We start from the raw sequence: 22,937 nt of genomic DNA, 5'->3' as shown, positions 1-22,937 counted from the left end.
AAGCATAGCAGGTTAAAAGAAGGTGAAAGGGCTGGGGGCTGGTAGGGAGGACAGACTCAGCTCCATGTGGGCTGATCAGGGGTATTTAGAGGTGACATTTGAGGCAAGGGACATCTTACACTCCAGAAGCCTATGAATCGCAGGGGTCTTGGGACCGCTCTATTCCGTTAGGGGTCCCCTGGAGTCCCCATCTCTTCTTTTCCATCCTTCTCTGAGTATACTGAGCCCCAGCTCACCCAGTGGGTGATGATGGGGCCAGAAGACAGATCAGCCAAGTCCCCAGCGGTGGTGAGTGATTTAGCACCATCTTTATTCACACTCCGATATTTCACGGCTCCCGTGGCTCTGACGGAATAAATATGACCTTTTATTCTTCACTTTGCTTAAGACTCAAGGTCAACAGCCCAGCTGTGATCTATCGGCTGCTCCCTCCACTGCCTTCTGTGAGCCAGGGAGCCCCAGGGCTGTCAGAGACTCATGGCGTCCCCTCCCCGCCCCACAACCCCCTGCCCCTTGGCGCTGGGCCTGGGCCTTGCTTGGCCGAGGAGGCAGTAGCCATGGTGGCTCCAGGGGATGACGGCTCACAGAGGGCAGAGACTGAGCCATAAATCTCCCTCCTCTCCCCAGAGCACCCCCATCACCAGGGCTGAACTCATGACCCAGGTTTCATTTCAGCCCTGGGAGGAGGCAGCCGTGTTCAAAGGGCAAGTCACACATTAGAACGCCCAGGGTACGGCGATCAGTTTTTTTTTTTAGCATAAAGGAGTAAAAAGCCTGTCTGCCTCAGATGGAACCCTCCAGGCCCTTCAGGCAGCCGAGGCCTCTTGCTCTCAAAGAAGCCTGGCTTTGCTCGCCAGACACCACCAGGACTGCCTGGAAGTTCTTCCCCGTGTCTTAACTGAAACCCCTCCCTGAAGCACTCCCCTCTCCTGCCTCTCCTCTATGTGTGCATGGTTGCGGGGGAATGGTCTGGTCTGGTTCAGATTCCCCCTGTTTCCTCCTGGTGCTTCTGAGTGACCTGGGTTTGCTAATAGACTAGGTGGCTGGGAAGGAGCGGCTAGACTGTCTGGAAAGGAAATGTGGTCACCGACCTCTATTTTGAACACACCACCTGTGACCCCGAGACACTTGCCTTGCTCCTCTCCATCCTAACTCATGTCCTGGGAAGGAAAGGAAGGGTCAGGAGCTCTCTGGAGCACAGCCAACCTAGACTTGAATTCTGGTTCTGCCACTTTCAAGCTGGGAGACCTTAGGCAGCTTACTTACCCTCTCTGATCCCAGAGATTCCTACCCTGTTAAGAGGTCTTAGGCGTAACAACTGCCTCCCAGGGGTGGTGCACATGCTTGGTGCCCTGAGAAGCACACAGCAAGCACTCAGATGCTAAGTACGTATTATCAAGGCCTCGAGGGGAAGGCTCCGGAGTCAAATCCCAGGTGAAACACCTTGACCTCTTCAGACCTCAGTTTTCTCATCAGGATCATAACAGCACCTTCTTCATTGGGATGTTGCAAGAATTAAATGAGTTAATGAATGAACTTAGATGAGTACCTGGCATGTAACCATTTCTCAGAAAGGTAGGTTCTCACTCTCATTGTCATGGCTGGAGAAGAGACCGTCCACAACCACTCAGTACTTTTGACCTAACCCCCATCAACTGCCTTTGTGACTTATGATTCCACTGACCACTGACCTGAGCAACCAGGGCTCTCCTGGTGGCTCAGATGGTAAAGAATCCACCTGCAATACAGGAGACACGGGTTCAATCCGTGGGTCAGGAAGATCCCCTGGAGAAGGGAATGGCAATCCACTCCAGTATTCTTGCCTGGAGAATTCCATGGACAGAGGAGCCTGGCAGGCTACAGTCCATGGGGTTGCAGAGTTGGACATGACTGAGTGACCAAGCACACACGTATGACTTCAACCAAGTGCATACAAGGACTTGCAACATAAAAACATGTAAAACGAGATGAGTACATTTTTAAAATGTTTTATGGCAGATCAAAAGTCATTAAGAAGGCTTGAACTGGAGGATGCCAGGATGTTTGTTGTGATGTCCAAACACTGACCTCACTTATAATGCCCACATACCAACCAGGTGGCCACACATCCCTGGGGCCACTTCATCCTGGGAAGAACCCAGGGAGGAGGGGGTGTGGGGACTTCAGAACATGTGAGGGGAGTGGCTTTGTAGGGCTACCTTGTCTGTGTGGGAGTTGGATCAGAGGAGACCAGGGGGCCTGAGGCTGCCTTCAGATGTGGGGGACTTCAGATGCAGTCCACTCTGCTCTGGTCAGGCCGCATCCAGTTGCTGGATCCCACACATGCAGGAGGGCACGACCTGACACGCATCTGAAGCAAGGGACACAGCCCAGGTCCCTCCTTGCTCCAGGACAAACACTCAGTCCTTCAGCTGCAGTGCCGCCCACATTTCTTCCCTGATTGAGCTCCTACTTGACCTTCTAGGTCACCTCCTCCAGGAAGCCTTCTCGGACCTCCCCAGCATCTGCTCTTGTCAAGCCTCACACAGCTTATCACAGCTATGGTATCTGAACCAGACTATACAAGTACACAGTCCTTTAATGCCTCCCTCCCTGGGAAATATGAGCTGCAGAAGAGTGAGGGTGTCCTGTTCCCAGTTGTCTTCCCCATGAGTGGCCCAGACCTGGCATCATAAGCAGCAGATGAAAACCTCTAGAATGACTAAAAGTGAAAGGCAAAAGTGGAAGGCAGCAGGGAGGGAGGATCTTGAATTTGAAAAAACAAATAGTACTAGGTGAGCCAGGAGAATTATCTGCAAAAATTAAATATTGTGGAAGAAGAATGAGTTTTATGCCTGATGAGGATGAAGACAGAATCTAAGGCTAGGTGGTAGAGAGAGATGAAGTTTGGGGCCTGTAAGGGAAAAAAAAAAAACAAACAAAAACAAAACCTCTCAACTTAAAGGCACCCAGCGGTGGTCTGGGCTCTTGAATAAAAAGAAGGGCAGGTTCTTGTGTCTGGAAGTTATCCCCCATGTGGGGCCAGTCAGCATTCCAAGAAGATGGTAGGGGTGGGAGTGATGGGTAGGAAGGGTGGTGGGCATTGTAAGAATTGGTGAAGAAATGAGAAGGCGGGCCTGGATGACCTTGAACTGTCCCCTTTTCACTCTGGACTTTTTTCAGTCTATGGGAATAGCAAGAACTATGCCCATTTTAAAGAGTCAGAAAAGAGTTTTAAAGAATGAACAACCGAATTAGTCCCAAGACCTTGACTTCCCCTCCTCTCCCTGAACGCTGTCAAGCCCTTAGCAATATGTCCACACAAGGCAACTGGGCTTCGAGGTTTCCTAACGATGCCTTCCTGACTCTCCCTGCCGCCTCCTGCTAGAGCCTCCACTGCGGTCTCTGTCATGTCTGTATCCTCTGTCTGTCAGGCCCAGAGGAAACTGCCTGAATGAGTATCTCCCATGACAGATGGAAAGAAACACATCTCTAATGGTGGAATGTCAACCTCCTGATCTTACATGAAGGCAGTATTTCTGGGTGGGATTCTATTCCTAGGCCCCCTCTAGGAAAGATGAGGGACAATGGGGGGACTCCTTTCCTGACCTCAGGAGGGCGGGCTCCACCCACTCACTTTTGCTGCAGGACTGAAGCTTCCTTCCAGCTTCCCTGCCAGAGGGAAAGGACTGCGGAGCACCAGCCTAGCCGACCTGGGAATTTTCAAAGCCTCCCTGTTCCACACAGACCGTTCTTTGATCGACAATCAAAGCTTGAAGGAAAAGCAGCCTTTGGAAGCAGCCCTTGGCAATGGCTCACACGCAGTGGCATTCTGACGGGTGGTAAAAATATCTCTCTGGTGTTCAGTGCCGGCTGTTGCCACCATCGCAGTTTCCAAGATCCTGTCTCCATGCCCAGGGCCTCAGCAGCCTCCCCACCTGTCCACACACACACACCCCAGGACCCGAACACAGGTCACCCAGCCCCTGACCACCGGCCACCCTCAAACCCACAAGGGCCGCCCCAATCGTTGCGGCCAGGCACCAGCAAAAATGCTCTTAAGAGCCACTAGAGAGGGAGATTTAGTCTCAGAAATACTGCAGCACATGCCTAATGAGCTAATTAAACAGGAACATAAATAATTACTCCCCTATCAGAGTGAGAGGACTTGGGGGGAGAGGGCGGGGTGCTGACTGGAGGAGCTGGGAGAGTGATGGGTGAGCTGTGATGCTCTGGAGGGGGAGATGGGAAACTCCTCTCTCCGCTGTGGCTGTGGGCTGGGCCTCGGGGAGGTTCCCGGGCCAGGCAGACGCAGCTCCAAGGATTCTGCCAGAAAAATCATCACAAGATGCCATTTTGTTCCCTTCCTGAGTATTTCCTGCTCACTCATATGCCCACACCCTGACCTCCCTCCCACTATTATAACAAGCCCAGGAGGGGAAATTTCAGTGGAAGGGGTCCTCTTCCCATTTTATGGATATGGGCATTCAGGAGCAGGAGGGTCTCAAGACATAGCTAAGACTCCAACAACCATGGTGTACCTGGTCTCCCTGCTTCCGCCCCTGCCCCCTGTGGTCTCCAGATTCTGTAGTCAGCCAGAATTGTCTTTCTTAATCACATCATGCCACTCTCCTGTGCTCATCCCCGCAATGACTCCCATCTCATCCCACATAAAGTCCAAGGCCTCACATGGCCTGCGAGGCCCTACCTGATCCAGCCACATCCAATTCTCTGACCTCACTCACTGTCACTCTCCCTCCAGATGCAGTGGAGTCTGGCTGCGTCTCCCAGCAGGACAAGGACACCCTACCCCAGGGCCTTTGGCGTTGCTGTCTCCTCACTGCCTGCTCTTTCTCTCACTCCATTCCGGTCTCTGCTCCAACATCACTCTTTAGAAAGGCCTTCTCTGGCCACCCATATAAAACAGCACTCCCCAGTGTATCCTTACACTACTTATTTCTTTTCCTAGCACACATTTAACATTTTTCATCCCTCTCCTCCATAAGAACGTAAGCTCCTTGTAGACCAAGGCTTTGCCTATTTTGTTCTAACCTTATGGTCTTGAGTAGATTCTACCCCAAAGCCAGCACTCAACAAGTATTTACTGGTTGAATAAATAAAAAACCTAGATACCAAGAGTCAAAGTGCAGTTTGTGCCTAGACCATCCAGTTCCAAATCCGGAGTTCTTCCGTCACAGGTCGTTTCTCCCCTCAGAGCTTGACCCTGGCTCCCCACGGCCAAAAGGAGAAAGCCTGAAGTCAGGACAGCTACAAAGTCTAGCTCCACCCCCTCCACGTAAGAGAATGAAGTACACAGCACATCTTTAGAACAATACCTGGAACGTAGTTCAGTTCGGTCGCTCAGTCGTGTCCGAGTCTTTGCGACCCCATGGATCGCAGCACAGAATGTAGTTAGGGCTCAGTAAATACAGCTACTGGGTGTGACACTCCAGGCCACCCACAGTCTACTCTCTTCCATTCTCTCCGAACAAACCTATTGTTTCCATAGACCAGAGGGTATCCAAAAGTGGCCCCGGATGGACAGCATCAGCATCACTGGGAGAATATGTTAGAATTGTAGATTCTCAGACCCCACTCCAGACCGAATGGGTCAGAAACCCAGGAGGGTAGGGCCCTGCAGCGCTGTGCTAACAGTGCTAAGTTTGTTAAGTGATTCTGACGTGTGCTCAAGTTTGAGACCCACTGCACTAGAGATAGCGTTTCCACCAAATCAGCCAGGTGTGGTAGACTGAGCTGTTGGACCTATTCCTTCACTTCTCTTTAATTGGGCTTTCTCAGTTGTTCAGTGGTAAAGAATCCTCTTGCAATGCAGGAGATGCAGGTCCGATCCCTGGGTCAGGAAGATCCCCTGGATAAAGGAAATGGCAACCCACTCCAGTATTCTTGCCTGGAGAATCCCATGGACAGAGGAGCCTGGTGGGTTATAGTCCATGGGGTCGCAAAAGAGTTAGATATGAATGAACAACTAAATACCAATAAAATGAAATCTCCACAGTCTTGCCATGGCCTGATGGTGGGTGATGTGCATGCCCTGCCCCTTGACGGCTTGGCCTTGTAACTTGCTTTGCCCCATGGGATTTAGCTGATGTAATGCCAGCAGAGGCTTGATGTTTGCTTCTTCACCTGCCCTCTTCATTTCTGCTATCACCATGAGAAAAACATACTCTGGATGACCACTGCCCCTGTACCTGGGCTCCAGAATAAAATACATGGAGAAGATTTAAACCAGACTTGGAGCCTGGAGCCCAGCCCAGCTGAGACCCAGTGAATTCCAACCAACTTGCACACCCACAAGGAATAAGATTCAAGAAGCTGTAAGCTACTGAGATTTTGGACTTGTTTGTCATGCAGCATTACTATTGTGGCAGCACTGACTAATACACCAGGGTTTTCAGGGGTCCTTGACCGGGCCTGATCATTCCTGCCTTGGCCTCTTTCTTATTGCTTCCACCTAAAACAGCTAACTCCTCCGCTCTTCCTTCCAAATCCCACCTACTCCCCAGGACACAGCTTATAGCCCACTCCACCTAATTCCAGAAGCTCTGCCCACCCAGCCACAGAATACACCCCTCCCCACCCAGGCTTGTGAATGCACTTCCATTAGCTCATGAAAAAGCTCAAGTAGATCAACTTCACCAAGCAATTCATTTACATTTTCACCTTTTAGGTGGTCAATTACTAAATTGAACAGCCCCCTAACTTAGTATCATCACTAATGAATTATCTGGTTAGAAGGTTAAGTGTTTAATAGTTCCGTGTGACGTTTAATTTCTGAACAGGTACCTTCTTGACAAGGCAGTGGAAGTTGAGCTCCCACATCTGGACCCATACTTCTCCCCCCACAGCATCAGCACTGCAGCCACAGCACAAGCGGGAGGCCATCTCTGGAGCCCACCCTGCTAGAAATAGCTCTCCTTTGTAAATAGTTAATGAGCTTATTCATCCGCGTTGCACGTCTCCATGGCCCCACTCTCACCCTGGGCTGGCACATCACAGTCTGTGGTTCTGTGTGATCCTGCTCGCTCACCACCCCCCACCACCTCTGAGGCTCTGAAGATGATGGGCGTTAATTTGACTTTACGTCTGGAGCCCTTCTGTCACCCACAGGGTGCCCACTCTCATCACACACGCACTTGCCAGACCATAGGTCTAATTGGCAAAGACTCAGACATCCCCCTCGGCTTCTTTCTCTGTCTCAGTGTCTCTAGAGATGAGAAAAGAGTGCTCAAAAGCAGCCCAGATCATCTCCATTCCCCAGGCTGGATTCAGCTACACATGCAGGCTGCTGGCTCCTGGGGTGGTGTGGGCAGGTGGGTGCCAAGAAATGTGAACGACACTGATGCTTTCATGCATAGAGCTCTCTGGGGCTGCACACCGGCCGGACAGCCATCCTCCTCCCCTGACTCCTCAGCAGATCCCTGACTTTATTTGGGAAAGCAACATGCCTGAACAAACAGCCAACTTTCTCAGCCTCTGATGCAGACTGAGGAAATACAACGGATAGAAGTGGGAGTCATGGGGTGGGATTCCTGGGGGATTCTTTCAGTGGGCTGACTCAGGGACTTCTCTGGCAGTTAGATGGTTAAGACTTCACCTTCTAATGCAGGGCTTGTGGGTTCAATCCCTGGTTGCAGAGCTAAGATCCTACATGCCTCCCAGCCCCAACCTCCCCCCTGCCCACCAAAAAAACTAACATAAAACAGAAGCAGTATTGTAACAAATTCAATAAAGACTTTCAAAAACTAAGTAAATAAAGGGGCTGACTCATCTGAATGGTTGGTGCCTGTCTTCCTTCATCTGGCTTTCCCGGGAGCAGACTCTAAGACAAAGATTTGAGTGCCAATAGTTTATTTGGGCCCAGGACTCTCTTCTTTTGGGGAAGAAGGTCCATACAGGGTGTGTTGCTAAGCAAGTTACCATCGTGAGCAATCTGGGTTCAGTCGTATCGGGACCCTCTAGGGACTGCATAGAATACGCCTCAGCTGTCTTTCTTCCCCCACTAGGGGAGGAAGCTGGGGGGTTAATCCTCCCCAGCATAGACTGGGGCTGCTTCTGGGGACATCAGCTCTCCTCCACTTCAGCTGCCCTCTCTGTGGGCTGGGCACGCAGGAGGAAGTCCTGGGGGGAAGGGTCAGCGAGCCCAGAGGCAGAGAGCCACATGTTAAAGGTTGTGCAACTTGAGAAGGAGCCTCAGTCCCTGAGGTCCATGGAACTCCCATGCCAGTCCTGAGCACCAGCCCTCTGGAATTCCATTACATGACAGAAACAAATCCTTAGTTTGGTCAAACGGCTATAGTCAGATCTTGGTGATAAGAAGCACTTCGCACTATCTGAAGCTGCTCTTCTTCACGCCTTACATCTCTTCCCATTTCACAACACCTTTGGGAGTCACTAGCATCCCCATTTTACAGATGAGAAGCCTGAGGCTCAGAGAAGGACAGGGAGGGGAGATGAGAGCCCATGTCTGGAGTCCATGATTCTAGCCTCCTGGTATTCATCACTCAGCCTCAGCCGAAGGGCAAGAAAAATGACTCCAGCAACTAAAATGCACAAGGTGCTGTTGTTTCCTGAATGTTTCACATACTTTATCTCCTTGGAGATGATCCCATTTGAAAGAGTTTGTATTTCAGTGTTATAGATGAAACAAAGTCTAAGAGAGGTGAGATGACAAGGGCATGGGAGAGCTGGGGTGGGAACCCCGGTCTGCTGACTTCTCTCACCAGAAGTTCAGATACCAAAGCCCCACCTGTGGGATTTATAGCAGCTTGCCTCCCAGCAATGCCCATTCCCCAGGCACAAGGGCCCGATGTGGAACACACATCAGAGTCACTGGGGGAGTTTTAAAAACACGGATGCTTGGGCCCCACCTGAAGCTGGCTTGGGATCTCCTGGAGACAGGATGCAGCTCCCCATAGATTCCAACGCACAGCCAGGCTTGGGGAACACTAGGGTGGTGGGAAACCCCAGGTTCAGTGTCAGAATGCCTGGGTTTCCCACCTGCCTGACTTCCGGCTCTCCTGGAGCTGTTATGAGGCTGAACGGAGCTGGCTCTCTGGTTCTCCCTTCACTACAAGGGAAAAAAGCCACATTCCAAAAGAAAAGCAGGCTGGATACACACTGTAATAATTTCACTCCTGCTAATTTTTCTCTCTTCAGAGATGTCTTCAGACAGAACTTTTGGAGAATAGAGGGAATGACACGTAGAGAATTTAGTCACCTCTGAACTGATGCCCTGAAGGTTTTGCATCTGAGTGGTGTTCATCTTGTGTGAAGCAAGAGGGGCAGGATGAGAAAGTAATGATGTGATTTGAGATGCTCCTGGAAGGCACCCCTGAAAAATGTCTCTCCTATGCTGAAACCTGCTCTGGGCTTTGAAATTGCACCCTTAGAGATTCACTCTTTTGGGTCTTTCAGAGTTTCCAATTGAACTACAAAGATTTCTGAAAGGGATTATGTCTTACACTTTGATCTCTTGAAACGTTATCAGATTGTTTTCCCAGTTTACAGCTCTCTTGGAGTAAGTTTTGAAGAATGGAGCCACAAGAAGAAGCCTGGAGAACAAGGACAAGAAGAGGGGCCCAAGGAGGGAAAGTTGTCAGGCTCCTAATAACAGTAAGTACTGACATGTTTCTGATACTTCATAGTTGACCATGTAAATGCGCTTCCAAATATGTGATCTCATTCAGTTCATGCCACTATTGGTATTAATATGAGAGTGGCGTAGTGATTTGCCCATGGTCCCAGGACTAGTAAATGGTAGAGTTGGGGTGCAAACTCAGGTTCTAGAAGTGCTATATGACTGGCAGTGCATTTGGCCTAGCTTTAAAAATCTACATCTCTCAGCCTCCCTTGCAGACAGATATGGCCAAAAGAGATAGAAGCAGAAGTTACTGGAGGGAGAACCTCCTCTCCTTTGCCCTCTTATCCTTCTGCTTTTCATCTTTCCCACTGTATAGAAAGGAGATGTGATAGCTAGCATGCCAGCAGCCATTTCTCACCATGAGGAAACCTTAAGGACAGAATCTGTGTGCTGAGGATGGCTGAGCAGAAAGGTAGGAGCTGGGTCCTTGGTGGCCAGGCTGCCCAGAGACCCAGACTAAACTCCCTTCCACTGACTTCTTTTACACAAGAGACATAAACCCATATGAATTTAAATCTCCTTTGGTTGAGTTTTCTGTTCATCCTAATTGCTATGGCTAGGCCTTAGAAATGTGAGGAAAGCAACTAAAACTGGAAGAGAAAATCTCAGCAGCCTCCCAGTGAATTACCCCATCCTTCTGAGAAAAAGAAGTCACAGTTGGTGTCCCTCAGCCCAAGTCTCCAGCCTTAAGGAAAACTCCTTGGGATATTAGTGAGAAGTTTCACACAGCATGTACCTGGCATTGGATGTGGGTACGATATTTCTAGTCTTTGCTTTGTGGAAACTTGGGAAATCTCAATTCATTAAAGACTCAGTTTCATGAGCTTTAAAATGGGTCTAATATTTGTTTTGGCCATCCCTGCTTGTTGATGTCAGATTTCAATAGTCAGACAGTGTAAAAAAAATATAAAATCCAAGGCAGGCTGATTTTGGCTCTAACCAGGGAGTTCCCGGGAATCTTTCTACCCCAGTCACCCCAACTTTCTCCTTTACACATTTTTTCCCTGACAGTGGGGTCCAATCCAACCTTTCAGTAGAAGCTGCGATGTCTGTGGAAGCAGCTGAATCAAAGAACCCTTCCCCTGCATAGATGGGAGCTCTTATATCTGGTATAGCCCTCCCTGGCTTCCTTGGTGGCTCAGATGGTAAAGAATCTGCCTGCAATGCAGGAGACTGGGTTCAGTCACTGGGTTGGGAAGATTCCCTAGAGAAGGGAATGACTATCCACTCCAGTATCCTTACCTAGAGAATTCCACGGACAGAGACACCTGGTGGGCTATAGACCATGGGGTCACAAAAAGTTGGACACAACTGAGTGACTAACACTTTAGGGAGCATCCTCCCCAGAAGTTTCTCCCCATATCCACAGGATCATAGGTTCATTAGTAAATTTCCCTCTACCCTATTGTGGAGTTCCAATTAGCTGCATTGTCATGGGGCAGAGGGCAGGGGCAATCTCCACTGGGGTATTGATTCAAAATGATGGAGTAGGCAGATTGAATCTGCCTCCTTATTTTTTCCCTAGATGAGAGACAGACCAACAGGAATAATAATAATTTAAAAATGCCCCACTCTAAGCCTTGCAAAACTCAATAAGGTGGTCCAGCCTCCTTCAAGGTGGAGATTATGTCATGGAGGAATATGGTACAGGAAGGGGGTTCAAGATAAAGTTGCAGCAGGTCATAGAATGGCTACTATCTTCCACCACCTTCAGGGTCTCTTGCCTCATAAGCCCTCACTTTTGCTACATGGAGTTGATGACAGCAGAATAAGCTTCTCGAAGACAAGGCTGCATCCTGGCTAATTTCATGCTGTGCTTTAGAAGTAAGCTGGCTGTTCCCCTGGCCCTCCCGGGGACTGTTCTAACATCATGCCTGGTGACAGATGTTCTTGATGACTCTTAGAGACAAGTGTTTGTGAGTGTCACTTGGGCTGATAATGACATGCGGGACACTTAACTTACCATGTCATACCAGGGATGAGGCACAGCTGGGATGCGCTGTTGCTCTCTCCTTGGGGAGGGGAGGCCCCTTCTTTCTGACTCACCTCTCCCACCTTTCTTCTCCTCATTGACTCCCCTACTTCTGACACTGCTCCCATGAATGACAGTCACTTCCTGAAAGGGCAGGCCCTGGGGCTGACAGATGCAGGAGTCAGTCTTCCCCAGTCACATGGTCCCACTTGTGGACTGTCTGTGTCTAGTATGACCCAGAGCTGCCTCCAGGGCTCAGTCATGGGTACTTAGGGAAGGCGAATGCCTTGGGAGGTCAGCAAAAACCCTTAGATAATTAGAGAGCTAATCATCTGATAATAATAAAAAAAAGGCAAGACACTATTTCATAGCCAAATTCAAATCCTGATTTATCCATGGTTTGGGATTAACCAGGCCTCTGCTTCCCCTTCCTGGTATGTAGATTGTTGTTTGTCATTGTTCAGTCACTAACCGTATCTGACTCTTTTTCAACCCCATGGACGATAGCCCACCAGGATTCTCTGTCCATTGGATTTCCCAGGCAAATCAACTGGAGTAGGTTGCCATTTCGTTTTCCAGGGCATCTTCCTGACCCAGGGATGAAACCCGCCTCTCCTGAATTGCAAGCAGATTCTTTATTGCTAGGTTCCAGGGAAGCCAAGGTATATAGACTGGAACCTGATGGTTCACATACAGCTCCCAGCTCCCAGGGTTTCTGCAGGACCATGGTGTCAGTCAATGGTGACCTGTCAATGACATGTCCAATCTGGTTGGACAATTAAGCCTCCACCAAGGTCCCTGTCTGTGACCTCAGACCCTGGGCTCAAACCCCTATGAGACAGGGCACCCTAACCCTGGGAGGCAAAACGCCATGTGGCCCCAACTGGCAACTGGTAAGCATATTGTCTTGATCATGGGATAATAAGCCTTAAACAGAGTCACAGACCATCAGGGTGGGATTGTTTAAGTCAAACGTTACAGTCAGGCTGCCCACTGGGCATCCCTGGTGTGGAATCAGCTTGAATCATCCTGGTATAGGCAGCTTGCTACCCTGTGGCAGCCCTTGTTTTGTCTGCTGTCGGGCAGCCCTGATGTTCACTTCCATTCTGTTCAGTTCACCAGATATTGACCCACTAGCCTTCGTGGGCCAGGTCTCGCTAGGAGCGGGGGATACGAAGATGAGTATGCATGAGTGGCACATGTTAGAGAAGAAGAAAGATACAAGCCAAGTCCTTCTGCAGCCAGACGGAGAGCAACGAGAGAGGTATGTACAGGTGCTGCTATTGGAATTTTTTTGTTGTAATGGGCTGATGCCTGCTTTAGAGTGTGTGTGTGTTCTCTTCTACTCGTACGTTCTGTGAATAAATTAAAGGATATATGACTTCTTTCCCAAATCCTGTCATCACCAACCTCCGTCCATCTCACAAGATTCTAGAATCCCATTCTCATCAGTGGATCTCTGGATATATTGCCACTGGCGAAGATAATCTCTGAAGACTGTGTCTTCCTATAGTAAATGTGTTACAGCTCTGCTCTGACCAGCTCAAAATGACTCAGTGGTTAAAACTGCAACCTCCCATGATCTCAGCACTTGACTTCTGTTAACACAGCCCCCAATTACAGGAGTCTTTTGGCAGCTCCATCACTTTTCAGCCACAACATCCTTGAGATCAGCTAAAACTCTGAGCTGATGCCACACAAAACTCCCATCAAGCCAGATTCTCTTCATCTTGAACTATGGCAGCTGAGTTTTTGAACCAAAAAGAATAAACATTTTCTGTGTCATTATCCATGTCAATAAGAAAATATTCTGAGCAGCGCAGAATGGGGCAGGTGTGGAGGTACAAGCCAGAGGCTTTCTCCCATGTGCACAGCAATTTGTTAAGCAATCTGGCCCCAGGGTACCGGGCTGAGCTCTCTGGAGCTTCCCACTAGCTGCCTATTTACACACGGTAGTGTGTATTGTATCAATGGGGGTGGGGTGGGAGGGAGGCTCACGAGGGAGGGAACATATGTATACTTACAGGCGACTCACACTGTCGCGTGGCAGAAACTGACACAACATTGTAAAGCGATTGTTCTCCAATTAAAACTAAATTTTTGGAAAAAAAGGAACTAAAAAATAATCTGGTTGACCAGTTACAAGCTCATTTCACAGTTTACGCATCTCCGTTTTGGCCCAAACTCAGGGTGGGGTTTTTGTCCACTGTCTTTGACAGTTGTGATGCACTCTGTTTACGGCGCTGAGTCACAGCCACTGGAAACCCGCTAGGATGCTTTCCAACAGCATCTACCACCCCAGAGGTTCTGGTCCACCTCCCCCATGGAGACGTGTGGGATGAACGCGTCTCATGGAGAGAATCTCGTGTCAGGAGGGATGTCACTGTGAAGGGCTGTCCTTGTGAATGATGAGGGAGGCAGATGAAAAGAACTACTGGGTCACAAAATAGTGAATATAACAAAAGAAAGACTCATGGATATAGAGAACAAACTAGCGGTTATACCAGTCGGGCGGAGGGGCAAGATTGGGATAGGGGATTAAGAAGATTAAAGATTTAAAGATTAAGAATAATTTAAACTATTAACTGCAGCCATGAAATTAAAAGATGCTTACTCCTTGGAAGGAAAGTTATGACCAACCTAGATAGCAGAGACATTACTTTGCCAACAAAGGTCCGTCTTGTCAAGGCTATGGCTTTTCCTGTGATCACGTATGGATGTGAGAGTTGGACTGTGAAGAAGGCTGAGCGCCAAAGAATTGATGCTTTTGAACTGTGGTGTTGGAGAAGACTCTTGAGAGTCCCTTGGACTGCAAGGAGATCCAACCAGTCCATTCTGAAAGAGATCAGCCCTGGGATTTCTTTGGAAGGAATGATGCTAAAGCTGAAACTCCAGTACTTTGGCCACCTCATGCGAAGCGTTGACTCATTGGCAAAGACTCTGATGCTGGGAGGGATTGGGGGCAGGAGGAGAAGGGGACGACAGAGGATGAGATGGCTGGATGGCACCACTGACTCGATGGACGTGAGTCTGGGTGAACTCCGGGAGTTTGTGATGGACAGGGAGGCCTGGTGTGCTGCGATTCATGGGGTCGCAAAGAGTCCGATACGACTGAGCGACTGAACTGAACTGAACTGAAACTATGAACATTTAAAATAAATAAGCAACAACGATGCATTGTACAACACAGGGAATATAGCCAGTATTTTGCAGGAACTATAAATGGAATATAACCTTTAAAAACTGTGAATCACTATGCTGTACATCTGTAAATTATGTACATCAACTATACTTCAATTAAAACATGAAAAAGAAAAGAACTGGGTCACAGTGTCCCCTGAAGACAACTCAATACCTGGGCATGATTTGGCCCCTTGGGAGTCCTTATGGGGTTCTGGCAATCGGCATTCTTTTCCAAGGGCTTACAGACATCTGTTGAGCAATCCTTTCTGGAATTTGGACTGTCCACGCCCAGCCTAGCATCCTATGCTTTATAGAGTCTAGTCTTCAAAAGCAGAGTATCTGCACTTTTCCCATCTTGGGCACTCCTCTTTCTGTCCGTGCTGTCTCAAGCTCACTCCCATGGGCTTGGAACCTTGGCTTGTATCCTCTAGTCCTCGGACGTGACCCTTGGGGCTTGGGGACCAGAACAAATGCAGGGCAGTATGACGTGTCTCTGTTGGCCTCGGGTCCCTCCCTGAGTATTAGTCTTGCCCTTTCCACGTGGTCTGGATTCAAGTTCTATCTCTGAAACCTTGAGCCAGTTTCTTATATGGGAAGTGGAATAACGGTAGTTCTCAAACCCCAGGGTTTTGGGAAAACTGTTGAGTTCATGTGTATAAAGTCCTCAGAATAGTGCCTGGTTCAAACAAGCTCTCAATGCAAATTTGTAACATTATTGCTGTGGCCATTCTTGCCGGGGAAAGGGAGGCAATTTGGAAACTGTGGCTTTGCCTGCTGCTCTTGTCTAGTCTTCCTGCAGCTTCCTTCTCAGCCAGGAGGTTTGTCCTTCCAGGGACAAACATGGATTAAAAGCCCTGCCGTGAGCATCTCTGTATCGTATATTGCTGTTGTTTAGTTGCTCAGTCCTGTCCAACTCTTTGCGACCCCATGGACTGCAGAATGCCAGGCTTTCCTGTCCTTCACCATCTCCCAAAGTTTGCTCAAACTCATGTCCATTGAGTCAGTGATTCCACTGAACCATTTCATCCTCTGTCGTCCCCTTCTCCTCCTGCTTTCAACCTTACCCAGCATCAGGGTCTTTTTCAATGAGTCAGCTCTTCCCATTAGGTGGCCAAAGTATTGGAATTTCAGCTTCAGCATCAGTCCTTCCAATGAACATTCAGGGTTGATTTCCTTTAGAATTACTAGTTTGATCTCCTTGCTGTCCAAGGGACTCTCAGGAGTCTTCTTTAGCACCACAGTTTGAAAGCTTCAATTCTTTGGTGTTCAGCCTTCTTTATGGTCCAATTCTTACATCCATACATGATTACTGGAAAAACCATAGCTTTGACTACACGGACCTTTGTCAGCGAAGTGATGTCTCTGCTTTTTAACATGCTGTCTAGGTTTGTCATAGCTTTTCTTCCAAGGAGCAAGTGTCTTTTAAATTCATGGCTGCAGTCACCATCCACAGTGATTCTGGAGTCTAAGAAAATAAAATCTGTCACTGTTTCCACTTTTTCCCCATCTATTTGCCATGAAGTGATGGGACTGGATGCCATGATCATAGTTTTTTGAGTGCTGTCATATTCATCTTCGGGTAGAAACCTTTCTGCCCCTTGTGTGAACACATCACTGTTGAAGGCTAAGCATATCAAAGAGCCAATGTGCAGCCCGGTTGGTGTCTCTTCTTTCCCATGGGGACAGTTCGCTTTCTAAAAACCTACTGCTCTACCTTGGAGTCTCCTATTTGTCCTAACAGCCAGTTGCAGTGTAAGGACGAAGGTAGAATGGCCACGGTGGCTGAATTTCGGAACTGAAGCCAGGGGCACGACCTTGGGAGAGTTTAATTCTCTTGGTCTTTTATACTTCCTGGTATGTCCAGGAGAATGAAATGAGATGCTTACTTCTTGGAAAGCTACGTGTAAAACCCACAGTAAGCTGGCAAACATGTTGTCTAGTGATTGCTGTTACTATTAACTAGCTACAGACTCACACTGTCCTTTTCCTTTAAATTTTGGAAATCTGGCTTCTTAAAGATTGAGCTGTGTATCTAAACTTCCTCTTCCCTTTGCCCCCCAGGAAGGCAGACAAGATAATGATCTCACTCTCACCATTACTGTTACTCCTACCCCAATTGCTAATAACAACAACAATAATCACTTATATGCCTGAACACTTACTACATGCCTGCACGATTCAGAAAGCTTTCCATGATGTTTCTCTTCTAATCTTCAAGACCTCAATAAGGGGAAGTCAGCACTGTTATCTGCATTTTTCCCCTAAGCTTCCTGATGCTTCCATTTACTTTTCTTTATTGCACTTTGCTTATTACACTTGGCAAATGCTGTATTTTTTACAAATTGAAGATTTGAGGCAATGCTGCATTGAAGAAGTCTATAGGTGATGTTTTTCTAACAGCATTTTCTCACTTCATGTCTCTGTGTCACACTTTGGTAATTCTCTCACAATTTCAAACTTTTTTCATTATTATTATATTTGTTATGGTGTCCGTGACCAGTGATCTTTGGTGTTACTACTATGATTCTCTGAAGGCTCAGATGATGGTTGGTATTTTTTAGCATTAAGGTATTTTTTAATTAAAGTATGTACATTGTTTTTTTAGACATAATGTTATTGCACATTTAACAGACTACAGTATAGTATCAGCATAACTTTTATATGCACTGGGAAAGCAAAAAGTTGATGTGGCTTGCTTTATTGCAATATTCGCTTTATTGCCATGGTCTGGAACCCAATCCAAAATATCTCCAAAGTCTGTCTGTATTTCTGTTTATAAACCTAGTGTCTCCAAGATCTCAATCACCAAATAAAAGTGGTTTGAATTCAGCTTTGAGTGACTTCAGAAGCATAACTCCGACCCCTCTTGGGGGTCCTCCCAGGATTTCTGAGATGCCCCAGGGAGGGGCTCCATCTTGGCAGTCTTGGCTTTCTGCCACCTTGATGCCAGCGTCTCTTCCCTTGCAAACTGCATTTCCTTTCATCCTATGCCTGTGTAGGCCTCAGAGCTGGGAGCTTTTCGCCTTTACAGTTTATATCAAAGTCAAAACCATATAATAAATTCACAAGTGAAGAAATATACTTATTTTCAAAAGGTCAACCTTACACACTATCAAAGAAATGCAAATTAAAACAAGTTCCATTTTTCACCTATGAGATTGGCAAAAATGAAAGTAATTATATATCTATAATTGGCAAGGGTGTGGTCAAAATGGGTACCTCTCACTGGTGAGAGGATAACTAAGTGTTTATATGCAATCTATAAAGATCATTATTTACCTATGAAACCAGTAACTCAACCCCTAGGAAAATAGGCTAAGGAAATCACTGAAGTTTTGCATAACTATATTTATGTAAAAAGATATATCCATTGCTGCTTTACTACTTTTTTGCTTTTAATACTGAAAAATGGAAACAGCCTAAATGTTGAAAATTAAAAGATTGATTAAATAAATTATGTTATAGCCAAATGAAAAATATTTTAATATCGTGAGATATAAGCAAGGTACAATGTTGAGTGGAAAGAATTAAGAATCAAAAGGACACATTAGATTAATCATGAGTATTGTTTTAAACTGAAATAAAACTTAGAGATCAAATGCTCTGGTTAACTATGAGTGGTGGGATTACAGGCAATTTTCCTCTATTTCTTTATCATTTTGTCAATGTTCCAAATTTTCTACAAAGACTATTACTGTTGTAATCAGAAAAATACATATGTATATTGTTTAATTTTACATGTATGTCACATATATAACAATATGTATTATTTAATTTCATATATATATATGTGAATGCATATACTTGAGTTAAGTTCTACTGCTATTTTCTTTACATGCTGAGAAGGAAACTGCCCCCTAGACAAGCCACATATGTGATGCAAGATAAGGGAAGTTCCTTGGCTCCACCAATGTCCAGGGGGCTCCTACCCTCCATCTCATTTGGTGAATAAATGCCTTTCTTTGTCCACACCTTCCCATCCAGAGACCTATTCATCAAGTGAGAAAATCAGAGCTGGAAGAAACCTCATCAATGGATCAAGGTTCTTGAGCTCTCTTGCACCATGGACCCTTCAGCTGTCTGGTAAAGTCTATGGGATCCCTTCTCAGAATAATCATTTTGAATGCATAAGATAAAACACACAGGATTTCAAAAGAAACCATACATTCCTTGAACTGTAAGACTCTAAGCCACATCTGTCATGTTTAACACAAGTCTGGCTGCAAAGGAAACACACCTGTGGTCAGACCCTGACCCTTTAGCTTGGATCCATTATTTGATGGAGCCTTCCTTCTGAACAACTTAAGCAGTTCTGTTGCAGCTTTTGAGTCTTCACCTCCCTTCTACCAGCCTAAGAAATGACCCTTTGATCCTCACAGCAGATCGACAAAGTCAACACTATTGTCTCCATTTTATAGATGAAAAGACTGACACCTGGAGAGGTCAGGACAGCTGGGTAGGATGACCTAATACTCACTGGCTCACATGACCTGCTCTGGTTAATCAGAGCTCATCCAGGACTTTGGTGGAACAACTGGGACAGGGAGGCTCTTCTTCTAGGGCTGCCCAGAGGAAAGAGGTATGTGACGGTGAAGCCAAACCCAGAAGAAAAGAAAACTTAGGGAAGCAAAGAAACTGAGTGCAGAATGCTTGTGGGCCCTTTGATCTAGCTGGATCTGAGGCAGGATGCTGAGTTTCAGTTATCTCTGCCTGTTTCTTCTTTCAGCCAGTGTGGGCTTCCCTGGTGGGTCACACCGTAAACAATCTGCCTGCAGCGCAGAAGACTCAGGTTTGATCCCTTGGTTGGAAAGATCCGCTGGAGAAGGGAATGGCTATCCACTCCAGTATTCTTGGAGAATTCCAAGGAGAGAGGAGTTTGGTGGCTACAGTCCATGGGGTTGCGAAGACCTGGACACAACTGAGCAACTAAGAGTTTCACTTTCACCTGCAGACTAAGTCAGGCGTGGATTATCCCCATTTTACAGATGAGGAAAACTGAGGCAGGGCAAGACAATTAAATGATTAGCAAATGGCAGAGTGATGATCTGAATTCTACACTTCCTGACCTTAGCCATGACTGCCTATGAATCTAGGTGAAGGCCAGATTCATCCTTTGTTGGAGGAGTCAGATCCTCTGGCCAAGAGATCTCCTTATTGTTATTGTGTGTCCTCCATCTAAGGCTCAAATGTGGCTGATTCATGTTGGTTGATGTATGACAAAAACCATCACAATATTGTAAAATAATTATCCTCCAATTAAAATAAATTAATTAATTTTAAAAAAAAAGAAGAAGAAAACTCGGAGCTCATAGTCACTGAGACCACCTACCACTGCCAGACCTCTGGGAGGCACCATCCTCCCACACACACATCTCTTCAGGCTGCACATGTAGGGCACCCTCTCCTGAAACTTGTACATAAAGTTCATTCTATTTCCCCTCACCTGCACAAATGGCACAGTTTGTCCCTGGAATCGCACAAACACCTCTGGGGGGTGGGAGTGGGGGGCGCATCGGTAGGAACAGCTCTAAACCCACCCCATAACTTCCTCCAGGCCCATCTGGACACCTCCCTGCATTGCAGCAGCCTCGGCTCACCTGTAAATCAGTACCTCATCGTCGGAGCAATTGTACTGCAGCTGGTACATTTTCACCCGCGGGGCAGACTTGCTGACTGACCACTTGACCAGGGCCGAGGTGGTGGTCACGTCAGACACCAGCACAGCCCGTTCCGGGGGGCTTTTGGGAGGCTCCCCGCCCCCACTTCCTCCACCTCCGCGGCTGGTCTTGCTGGAGCCGGTGATATCCGAGAGCCGGGACTTGGGGGGTGCCGCCCGGCTGGTGCTGTTGCTGAGGTGCGGCAGCTGGACGATGGAGACCTCCACCGTGGCCGTGGCCTCCCCGGCGGCGTTGGCAGCGATGCAGGTGAAGGCGCCGCTGTCCTGAGACGTGGTGATGAGGATGTCCAGGGTGCCATTGTCATACACGGCGGTCCTGGAGGAATTCCCCACCAGGCGGTCATCGGGGGCCACCCAGTGGATGAGGGGGCTGGGGTCCCCAATGGCCTTGCACTTGAGCGTGGCCGCCTGGCCCTCCAGGACAAGCAGCTTGTGCGTGTGCTGGGTGATGAGCGGCGGTTCGCACACAAACTCCTCCTCGCGCACGTGCCAGAAGTAGCGGCCCTTGAGGCCCCCCGGGGAGCCGCACGTCTCCAGGTCGTCGTCCCGCTCCAGCCTGCGGAGCCAGAGAAGCTCACAGTTACAGTGCAGCGGGTTGCCCCCGAAACTAAAGGACAGGGGTGGGGCGAAGGGCGTGGCGGTCAGAGCCGAGGCCTGGGAGCGGGCGAAGATGGGGTCCGGGGGCAGCTTCTGCAGCCGGTTGGAGGTGAGGTCCAGGCGGGCCAGTTTCTGCAGGTCGGTGAAGGTGCCCTCGGCGATGTGGTCCAGCAGGTTGTGGTCGAGGCTCAGCTGGTGCAGGTTGATCATGCGCCGCACAGAGCCCCAGGGCAGCCCGTGGAGGTTGTTGTAGGAGAGGTCCAAGTCCTCCAGGGTCAGCAGGAAGTCCTCAAAGGCCTCCTCTGCGATGCCTCCCAGCTGGTTGTTGTTCACGATGAGATGCTGCAGGTTGACCAGGCCGCGCAGCGTGTCCTCCCCGAGGCTGGGCAGCCGGTTGCTGTCGAGGTGCAGGGAGCGCAGGCTCTCCAGGTCCAGGAAGGAGAAGGGCTGGATGTGACTGATGGTGTTCCTGGACAGGGTCAGGTCCACCAGCCCCGTCATGTTGGCGAAGTCCTGGCGGCCAATGTGGATGATGAAATTGCCACCCAGACGCAGCTCCACTGTCCGCCGATCAATGTCTGGCGGCACGAAGAGCAGCCCCTTGGAGGGGCACAGGGTCCCCAGTGACTCAGACAGGTTCTGACAGACGCAGTACTTGGGACAGGCGTCGACCACAGCAAACGCCATGCCAAACGCCAGCAGGCCGCCAAGCAGGGTCTCCATGGTCTGGTCACTCAGGCCGTGGTGCCTGGAAGGGAGGGACACAAGGTCAGGATTGGGAGGCGACTTCCTAACGCCCTCACCTGCAGCGCCCACTCTCACACCTACCGGCTGCCCTAGGGAGCAGTGGAGAATGGCATCAGCTCATGCAGGAGTGATCTCTTCTAGCAATCCTGCTGATAACAGTTCTAATGTTTCCTTTCTCCTTAGCTCTTATCGCCTTGGAACAGCTTACTTGATTTTCTTATTAATTATGTTTATGGAATATTTTCTATCTCCCCAACTAGAATGTCAGTTCCAGGAGGGCAGGCCCTTTTGTCTGTTCTGTTCATTGCTCTAATCACTTCCCAGGTGGCTCAGTGGTAAAGAATCCGCCTGCCAATGCAGGAGACACAGGTTCAATCCCTGGGTTGGGAAGATCCCCTTGAGAAGGAAATGACAGCCCACTCCAGTATTCTTGCCCAGGGAAATCCCATGGACAGGGGAGCCTGGCGGGCTACAGTCCTTGGGGGTCACAAAGAGTCGGGCACAACTTGGTGACTAAATAACAACAGTTCATCTAGCACAGTGCTTGAAACACAGTAGGTGCTCAATACTTGTTGGATGCATGGATGGATGGATAATTCCATACCAGTGGTTTGTCTAGTAATCTTTGGATTTGAAACGTACATTATAGCAGCCTTTTGAAGCGGTTTTGCCTTCTTAACTGGATTAGACTCACTGTGAAATCAGATTGGACCAGCATTCCCTAAGAACAAGAAGGTGGACAAGGAGAGAGCTATCCCTGGGAGTCGCCAGGGTAAACAGGGAACTGGCTTTGGACAAATTCTTTATCATGGAGAATCCACAGAATGGGTAAGTCTCTGGGAGCTTAGGGGAGTGAAGAAGGGGGTGGGATGGGAAACCAAGGCATAGACTTCTTCTGAGCGCTCAGTACGTACTGGTCCCCTGCCCAGATCTTCGTACACATCACCTCATCTGGGCTTTGGGAGCACCCTTCACAGGGAAGGACTTACCAGTGTATATAGATGAGGACTTGTCCATCTAAGGAGCCTAAGAACCTCCTTCAGGTCCTTATGAAAAAGTCACTTTCTCACCGAGGCCTTACCCTCTGTGCACATCCCTCTTCCTTGCTCTGCTTTCTCCTT

At 48.3% G+C, this 22,937-nt stretch overlaps 1 protein-coding gene across 1 annotated transcript in view; it reads right to left on the bottom strand.

The window, feature by feature from the left end:
- LRFN2 (leucine rich repeat and fibronectin type III domain containing 2) overlaps nucleotides 1-21,792 on the bottom strand; it is a 42,391-nt gene extending 20,599 nt beyond the window's left edge. Inside the window, exon 1 of the mRNA XM_010863220.1 lies at nucleotides 20,393-21,792. Coding sequence (XP_010861522.1) covers nucleotides 20,393-21,792 — 1,400 coding nt within the window. The remainder of the gene's footprint in view (nucleotides 1-20,392) is intronic.
- Nucleotides 21,793-22,937: the final 1,145 nt, after the last annotated feature.

Source organism: Bison bison, unplaced genomic scaffold, assembly GCF_000754665.1.
Source record: "Bison bison bison isolate TAMUID 2011002044 unplaced genomic scaffold, Bison_UMD1.0 scf7180017864487, whole genome shotgun sequence".
Lineage (NCBI taxonomy): Eukaryota > Metazoa > Chordata > Mammalia > Artiodactyla > Bovidae > Bison > Bison bison.
The sequence above is the reverse complement of the archived record's forward strand: the minus strand, read 5'-3'. Positions and strand labels throughout refer to the sequence as shown.